This window comes from Oncorhynchus nerka, linkage group LG9a (genome assembly GCF_034236695.1).
Source record: "Oncorhynchus nerka isolate Pitt River linkage group LG9a, Oner_Uvic_2.0, whole genome shotgun sequence".
Classification (NCBI taxonomy): Eukaryota; Metazoa; Chordata; class Actinopteri; order Salmoniformes; family Salmonidae; genus Oncorhynchus; species Oncorhynchus nerka.
The window spans coordinates 7,875,906-7,885,086 of NC_088404.1; the positions used below are offsets into that span (position 1 = coordinate 7,875,906).

The window sequence follows — 9,181 nt, forward strand, 5'->3', positions numbered from 1 at the left end:
TGACAGGCCCAATCACTGTCTAGTGACAGGCCCAATCACTGTCTGGTGACAGGCCCTATCACTGTCTGGTGACAGGCCCAATCACTGTCTAGTGACAGGCCCAATCACTGTCTAGTGACAGGCCCAATCACTGTCTAGTGACAGGCCCAATCACTGTCTAGTGACAGGCCCAATCACTGTCTAGTGACAGGCCCAATCACTGTCTGGTGACAGGCCCAATCACTGTCTAATGACAGGCCCAATCACTGTCTCAGTGACAGGCCCAATCACTGTCTAGTGACAGGCCCAATCACTGTCTAGTGACAGGCCCAATCACTGTCTAGTGACAGGCCCAATCACTGTCTAGTGACAGGCCCAATCACTGTCTAGTGACAGGCCCAATCCCTGTCTAGTGACAGGCCCAATCACTGTCTAGTGACAGGCCCAATCACTGTCTAGTGACAGGCCCAATCACTGTCTGGTGACAGGCCCAATCACTGTCTAATGACAGGCCCAATCACTGTCTAGTGACAGGCCCAATCACTGTCTAGTGACAGGCCCAATCACTGTCTAGTGACAGGCCCAATCACTGTCTAGTGACAGGCCCAATCACTGTCTAGTGACAGGCCTAATCACTGTCTAGTGACAGGCCCAATCACTGTCTAGTGACAGGCCCAATCACTGTCTAGTGACAGGCCCGATCAATGTCTAGTGACAGGCCCAATCACTCTCTAGTGACAGGCCCAATCACTGTCTAATGTTTCTGTGTTATTCCTGCCTGTTGCTAGGGGAGAATGTGTTTCCTGTAACCTGATAGGTCGGCGCTGGGAGGGAGGCGGTCCTATGGGGAGGAAATTACACATTCACTTGATATGATTGCCAAGTGTACACTTTCTGCTCTCTGCCCTCCACTCCCCCCAACCAAATTGGCATGGATCCGTGTCGCTTGTGTCGCCCATAGTTATAGGAACCTAGAAACAGGGTCACAGCTGCCAGCACATCCCATGCAGTCAAAAACCAAACACAGATGTTTTTCAGATGTTCACTTATTACCATACCATTAATACCTCTTAGACAATTGGTCATTGTGTCGCTGTGAGAAGAAAGAGAAAAGTTATGAATGAGGCTGATTCATGAAGACTTTGCTCTGGTTCGTCAGTGCTCTTCATCAGGGAGTTTTGCTCATTAGAGTTGTAGTGTTTTGTAATGGGGGTTTTTAATGGGGGTTTGTAATGGTTTTTTTTAATGGGGGTTTGTAATGGGGGTGTTTGTAACATGTTGTTGTGTCCTCAGAGGAACCAGGCTTGAAGTGGATTTGTTTCAGGTGGTGGGTTTCAACAGAACAAGAGGAACAGGGTGGTTGGCATAGAGAATAAAGAGGAACAGGGTTGATGGGCATAGAGAATAAAGAGGAACAGGGTTGGTTGGCATAGAGAATAAAGAGGAACAGGGTGGTTGGCATAGAGAATAAAGAGACACAGGGTTGATGGCATAGAGAATAAAGAGACACAGGGTTGATGGCATAGAGAATAAAGAGACACAGGGTTGATGGCATAGAGAATAAAGAGACACAGGGTGGTTGGCATAGAGAATAAAGAGGAACAGGGTGGTTGGCATAGAGAATAAAGAGACACAGGGTTGGTGGGCATAGGGAATAAAGAGGCACAGGGTGGTTGGCATAGAGAATAAAGAGACACAGGGTTGATGGCATAGAGAATAAAGAGGAACAGGGTGGTTGGCATAGAGAATAAAGAGGAACAGGGTTGATGGCATAGAGAATAAAGAGACACAGGGTGGTTGGCATAGAGAATAAAGAGGAACAGGGTTGATGGCATAGAGAATAAAGAGACACAGGGTTGATGGCATAGAGAATAAAGAGACACAGGGTGGTTGGCATAGAGAATAAAGAGGAACAGGGTTGATGGCATAGAGAATAAAGAGACACAGGGTTGATGGGCATAGAGAATAAAGAGGAACAGGGTTGATGGCATAGAGAATAAAGAGACACAGGGTTGGTGGGCATAGAGAATAAAGAGACACGGGGTTTGTGGGCATAGAGAATAAAGAGGCACAGGGTGGTGGGCATAGAGAATAAAGAGGAACAGGGTGGTTGGCATAGAGAATAAAGAGGCACAGGGTGGTTGGCATAGAGAATAAAGAGGAACAGGGTGGTTGGCATAGAGAATAAAGAGGCACAGGGTGGTTGGCATAGAGAATAAAGAGACACAGGGTTGATGGGCATAGAGAATAAAGAGACACAGGGTTGGTGGGCATAGAGAATAAAGAGACACAGGGTTGGTGGGCATAGGGAATAAAGAGACACGGGGTGGTTGGCATAGAGAATAAAGAGACACAGGGTTGGTGGGCATAGGGAATAAAGAGGCACAGGGTGGTTGGCATAGAGAATAAAGAGGAACAGGGTGGTTGGCACGTTCCCCCTTCAGAGGTCTGAGAGATCAAGTAGCACCACTCCCTCTGTCTAGCGTCTTCTTTTCTCAGCGTCTCCTGCTGATTGTCATGGTGACGTCATCGTTGTTATCATTCTAAAGCTGCTGAATCGTTTCCTGTGATGGTCTCTCCTGTCGTCTCGGGTTGTAGTTCATTCATCTCACCTGCTTTGGTATTATTAGTGCTATCAGGTGGCGTAGTCGTAGTCCCATCCTGACCTTCCTCCTCGTCCTGCTCCTCCTCTTCCTCCTTCCCAGTACTGGGCATGGCCTTGTCCAGGTTCAGGAGAGTATAGATGAGGAGGCAGGGTTAGGGCGTGTCTAACCAGGGTGGGACCAGACCCAGGAACAATCCCATAGCATCATGTGTTCCAGGAGATGGCAGCGCTGTGTTCCTTAGCTTTCATACGCAGCGCCGCGATACTAGAAGACTTTCTGTCTGGGTCGGCACTGGTCAGGTCGTATCCGCTGAGACCGCCACCCACTCCGCCCATTCCTCCGCCCATTCCTCCGCCCATTCCTCCAGCCCCAAAGAGACTTCCCATGTGTGTCTGTCCCATGTGACCCTCATGCCCCATTGCGCCCGGGCTGGGCACGCCTAGGTAGTCGGAGACCCCTCCATGAGGGTGGGGAGGCATGCAGGAGGTGACTGACCCGTCACAGGGCACCACACAGCCAGGTACAGGAGAGACACCGCTGCCAACACCTAGCCACGACGGGTTCTGGATCTACATGGAGGAACAGACAAGAGAAGGAGGTTTAAGAGAATATTGTAACCCAGAGAAACAAAATGCTGACTAACTTGATTTTTCTTCTGGAGGCAAAAGTGGCTAACTAGCAGAAACAGCAGATTCAGTCAAATCCCTTTACCAGAATAACCCAAACATTCCAGTTAAAATCTCCACTTTTACTTCACAAGAGATTACTCCAGAGGAGGCTGGTGGGAAGAGCTATAGGAGGATGGGCTTGTAGTAATGTCTGGAATGGAATTAATGGAACGGAGTCAAGCATGTGGTTTCCATACGTTTGATACCGTTCCATTTATACCCTGAGAAAGTCCTCCTATAGCTCATCTCACCAGCCTCCTCTGGATTACTCTTATTCTTTCACTTCCATGCTTGTTCATACTGTAGTCATGAGCGCTATCCCATCCCTCCTGTACCTGTGTGTAGTTCTCTGGCCTGGTGAGGAGGGGTAGCTCGTAGGCAGTAGAGAAGTGAGTCCTGACTTGCTGCATCTGACCAAACCTCTCCCTCTTCCTCCACTTAGCACGCCGGTTCTGGAACCACACCTGCAGACAGGAAGAGGACACATCACAAATAACAATTAAGCTGATTTATAATGGTGTCATGGGCTCAGTCTCATCTGATTCATAATGGTGTCATGGGCTCAGTCTCATCTGATTCATAATGGTGTCATGGGCTCAGTCTCATCTGATTCATAATGGTGTCATGGGCTCAGTCTCATCTGATTCATAATGGTGTCATGGGCTCAGTCTCATTTGATTCATAATGGTGTCATGGGCTCAGTCTCATCTGATTCATAATGGTGTCATGGGCTCAGTCTCATCTGATTCATAATGGTGTCATGGGCTCTGTATCATCTGATTCATAATGGTGTCATGGGCTCTGTTTCATCTGATTCATAATGGTGTCATGGGCTCAGTCTCATCTGATTCATAATGGTGTCATGGGCTCAGTCTCATCTGATTCATAATGGTGTCATGGGCTTTGTTTCAACTGATTCATAATGGTGTCATGGGCTCTGTTTCATCTGATTCATAACGGTGTCATGGAGGAGGACACATCAGAAATAACAATTCAGCTGATTCATAATGGTGTCATGGGCTCAGTCTCATCTGATTCAAAATGGTGTCATGGGCTCTGTCTCATCTGATTCATAATGGTGTCATGGGCTCTGTTTCATCTGATTCATAATGGTGTCATGGGCTCTGTCTCAGCTGATTCATAATGGTGACATGGGCTCAGTCTCATTGGGCCAGGCACCAGCAGGTAGCCTAGTGGTTAGAGTGTTGGGCCAGTAACCAGCAGGTAGCCTAGTGGTTAGAGTGTTGGGCCAGTAACCAGCAGGTAGCCTAGTGGTTAGAGTGTTGGGCCAGTAGCCAGCAGGTAGCCTAGTGGTTAGAGTGTTGGGCCAGCAGGTAGCCTAGTGGTTAGAGTTTTGGGCCAGTAACCAGCAGGTAGCCTAGTGGTTAGAGTGTTGGGCCAGTAGCCAGCAGGTAGCCTAGTGGTTAGAGTGTTGGGCCAGCAGGTAGCCTAGTGGTTAGAGTGTTGGGCCAGTAACCAGCAGGTATCCTAGTGGTTAGAGTGTTGGGCCAGTAACCAGCAGGTAGCCTATTGGTTAGAGTGTTTGGCCAGTAGCCAGCAGGTAGCCTAGTGGTTAGAGTGTTGGGCCAGTAGCCAGCAGGTAGCCTAGTGGTTAGAGTGTTGGGCCAGTAACCAGCAGGTAGCCTAGTGGTTAGAGTGTTGGGCCAGTAACCAGCAGGTAGCCTAGTGGTTAGAGTGTTGGTAACCCAGTAACCAGCAGGTAGCCTAGTGGTTAGAGTGTTGGGCCAGTAACCAGCAGGTAGCCTAGTGGTTAGAGTGTTGGGCCAGTAACCAGCAGGTAGCCTAGTGGTTAGAGTGTTGGGCCAGTAAGCCAGCAGGTAGCCTAGTGGTTAGAGTGTTGGGCCAGTAACCAGCAGGTAGCCTAGTGGTTAGAGTGTTGGGCCAGTAACCAGCAGGTAGCCTAGTGGTTAGAGTGTTGGGCCAGTAACCAGCAGGTAGCCTAGTGGTTAGAGTGTTGGGCCAGTAACCAGCAGGTAACCAGCAGGTAGCCTAGTGGTTAGAGTGTTGGGCCAGTAACCAGCAGGTAGCCTAGTGGTTAGAGTGTTGGGCCAGTAGCCAGCAGGTAGCCTAGTGGTTAGAGTGTTGGGCCAGTAGCCAGCAGGTAGCCTAGTGGTCAGAGTGTTGGGCCAGTAGCCAGCAGGTAGCCTAGTGGTCAGAGTGTTGGGCCAGTAGCCAGCAGGTAGCCTAGTGGTTAGAGTGTTGGGCCAGCAGGTAGCCTAGTGTTCAGAGTGTTGGGCCGGTAGCCAGCAGGTAGCCTAGTGGTCAGAGTGTTGGGCCAGTAACCAGCAGGTAGCCTAGTGGTTAGAGCGTTGGGCCAGTAGCCAGCAGGTAGCCTAGTGGTTAGAGTGTTGGGCCAGTAGCCAGCAGGTAGCCTAGTGGTTAGAGTGTTGGGCCAGTAACCAGCAGGTAGCCTAGTGGTCAGAGTGTTGGGCCAGTAGCCAGCAGGTAGCCTAGTGGTTAGAGTGTTGGGCCAGTAGCCAGCAGGTAGCCTAGTGGTCAGAGTGTTGGGCCAGTAGCCAGCAGGTAGCCTAGTGGTCAAAGTGTTGGGCCAGTAGCCAGCAGGTAGCCTAGTGGTTAGAGTGTTGGGCCAGTAGCCAGCAGGTAGCCTAGTGGTCAGAGTGTTGGGCCAGTAGCCAGCAGGTAGCCTAGTGGTCAGAGTGTTGGGCCAGTAACCAGCAGGTAGCCTAGTGGTTAGAGCGTTGGGCCAGTAACCAGCAGGTAGTCTAGTGGTCAGAGTGTTGGGCCAGTAGCCAGCAGGTAGCCTAGTGGTCAGAGTGTTGGGCCAGTAACCAGCAGGTAGCCTAGTGGTTAGAGTGTTGGGCCAGCAGGTAGCCTAGTGGTTAGAGTTTTGGGCCAGTAACCAGCAGGTAGCCTAGTGGTTAGAGTGTTGGGCCAGTAGCCAGCAGGTAGCCTAGTGGTTAGAGTGTTGGGCCAGTAGCCAGCAGGTAGCCTAGTGGTTAGAGTGTTGGGCCAGTAACCAGCAGGTATCCTAGTGGTTAGAGTGTTGGGCCAGTAACCAGCAGGTAGCCTATTGGTTAGAGTGTTTGGCCAGTAGCCAGCAGGTAGCCTAGTGGTTAGAGTGTTGGGCCAGTAGCCAGCAGGTAGCCTAGTGGTTAGAGTGTTGGGCCAGTAACCAGCAGGTAGCCTAGTGGTTAGAGTGTTGGGCCAGTAACCAGCAGGTAGCCTAGTGGTTAGAGCGTTGGGCCAGTAACCAGCAGGTAGTCTAGTGGTCAGAGTGTTGGGCCAGTAGCCAGCAGGTAGCCTAGTGGTCAGAGTGTTGGGCCAGTAACCAGCAGGTAGCCTAGTGGTTAGAGTGTTGTGCCAGTAGCCGAAAGGTTTCTGGATGGAATTCCTGACCTGATAGGTAAAAATATATTGTTAACTGTTCCCCTGAACAAGGCAGTTAACCCACTGTTCCCCTGAACAAGGCAGTTAAACCACTGTTCCCCTGAATAAGGCAGTTAACCCACTGTTCCTCGGTAAGCTGTCATTGTAGATAAGAATTTGTTCTTAACTGACTTGCGTAATTAAATTAAGGCTGTCGCTGTAGGAGAACAGTTGAAGTCGGAAGTTTGCATACACCTTAGCCAAATATATTTAAACTCCGTTTTTCACAATTCCTGACATTTAATCATAATAAAAATTCTGACTTAGGTCAGTTAGGATCACCACTTTATTTTAAGAATGTGAAATGTCAGAATAAAAGTAGAGACAATTATTTATTTATTTCATCACTCCAATACCTTGACTTTGCCATTTTTCCACAACTTTGGAAGTATGCTTGGGGTCATTGTCCATTTGGAAGACCCATTTGCGACTAAGCTTTAACTTCCTGACTGATGTCTTCAGATGTTGCTTCAATATAGCCACATAATTTTCCTGCCTCATGAAGCCATCTATTTTGTGAAGTGCACCGGTCCCTTCTGCAGCAAAGCACCCCCACAACATGATGCTGCCACCCCCGTGCTTCACGGTTGGGATGGTGTTCTTCGGCTTGCAAGCCTCCCCCTTTTTCCTCCAAACATAATGATGGTTATTATGTCCAAACAGTTCTATTTTTGTTTCATCAGACCAGAGGACTTTTCTCCAAAAAGTACGATCTTTGTCCCCATGTGCAGTTGCAAACCGTAGTCTGGCTTTTTTATGGCGGTTTTGGAGCAGTGGCTTCTTCCTTGCTGAGCGGTCTTTCAGGTTATGTTGAGACAGGACTTTTTTTTACTGTGGATATAGATACTTTTGTACCTGTTTTCTCCAGCATCTTCACAAGGTCCTTTGCTGTTGTTTTGGGATTGATTTGAACTTTGCGCACCAAAAGCACGTTCATCTCTAGGAGATGCGTCTCCTTCTTGAGCGGTATGACGGCTACGTGGTCCCATGGTGTTTATACTTGCATACTATTGTTTGTACAAATGAACGTGGTACCTTCAGGTGTTTGGAAATTGCTCCCAAGGATGAACCAGACTTGTGGAGGTTTACCATGTTTCCTGAGGTCTTGGCTGATTTCTTTTGATTTTCCCATGATGTCAAGCAAAGAGGCTCCGAATTTGAAGGTAGGCCTTGAAATACATCCACAGGTACACCTCCAATTGACTCAAATGATGTCAATCAGAAGCTGCTAAAGCCATGACATCATTTTGTGGAATTTTCCAAGCTGTCTAAAGGCACAGTCAACTTAGTGTATGTAAACTTCTGACCCACTGGAATTGTGATACAGTGAAATAATCTGTCTGTAAACAATTGTTGGAAAAATGACTTGTGTCATGCACAAAGTAGATATCCTAACCGACTTGCCAAAACTATGGTTTGTTAACAATACATTTCTGAAGTGGTTGAAAAACTAGTTTTAATGACTCCAACCTAAGTGTATGTAAACTTCCTACTTCAACTGTATATAGTTCCAGGTAAAACACTGTTTGGTTACAGGTTGAAAAAGTTTTGGTTCCAAGTGGAACCCTTTTTGGTTCCAGATGGAATGATTTTTGTTCCAGGTGGAACCCTTTTTGGTTCCAGAAAGAATGCTTTTTGTTCCAGGTGGAACCGTTTTTGGTTCCAGATAGAATGCTTTTTGTTCCAGGTGGGAACCCTTTTTGGTTCCAGAAAGAATGCTTTTGTTCTAGGTGGAACCCTTTTTGGTTCCAGATCAAACCTTTTCATCAAAGATCCACCATATCCCAAACAGAGATACATGGATACATTTTGATAGACCTGCCTTTGTTATGACAAACCAGAAAAATAAACTCCATTCAACTAGTGAGAGTAGCCTGACATGAGACTGTCTCAACCACCGAGGGTGTAGGAAACCGTCTACACATTCAACTAGTGAGAGTAGCCTGACATGAGACTGTCTCAACCACCGAGGGTGAAGGAAACCGTCTACACATTCAACTAGTGAGAGTAGCCTGACATGAGACTGTCTCAACCACCGAGGGTGAAGGAAACCGTCTACACATTCAACTAGTGAGAGTAGCCTGACTTGAGACTGTCTCAACCACCGAGGGTGAAGGAAACCGTCGACACATTCAACTAGTGAGAGTAGCCTGACTTGAGACTGTCTCAACCACCAAGGGTGAAGGAAACCATCTACACATTCAACTAGTGAGTGTAGCCTGACTTGAGAGATGCACTGAGTCTTTGTTATACTGTACAGTATGTTGGTGAGTATTGAAATAGATAGAAAGGGTTGGGGGAGAAGGGAGAGTGGGAGAGTGGTTGGGGAGAGGGGGAGAGTGGTTGGGGAGAGGGGGAAGGGGAGAGGGGTTGGGGAGAGGGGAGAAGGGGAGAGGGGAGAGGGGTTGTGGAGAGTTGAGAGAGGGGAGAGGGGTTGGGGGAGAAGGGAGAGTGCGAGAGTGGTTGGGGAGAGGGGGAGAGGGGTTGGGGAGAGTTGAGAGAGGGGGAGAGGAGTTGGGG

At 48.5% G+C, this 9,181-nt stretch overlaps 1 protein-coding gene across 1 annotated transcript in view; it reads right to left on the bottom strand.

The window, feature by feature from the left end:
- Positions 1–255: 255 nt before the first annotated feature.
- LOC115125622 (homeobox protein aristaless-like 4) overlaps positions 256–9,181 on the bottom strand; it is a 69,822-nt gene continuing 60,896 nt past the window's right edge. Inside the window, exons 3-4 of the mRNA XM_065022280.1 lie at positions 3,589–3,717; positions 256–3,154 (exon numbers count right to left, since the gene is read on the bottom strand). Coding sequence (XP_064878352.1) covers positions 2,789–3,154; positions 3,589–3,717 — 495 coding nt within the window. The 3' untranslated portion in view covers positions 256–2,788. The remainder of the gene's footprint in view (positions 3,155–3,588; positions 3,718–9,181) is intronic.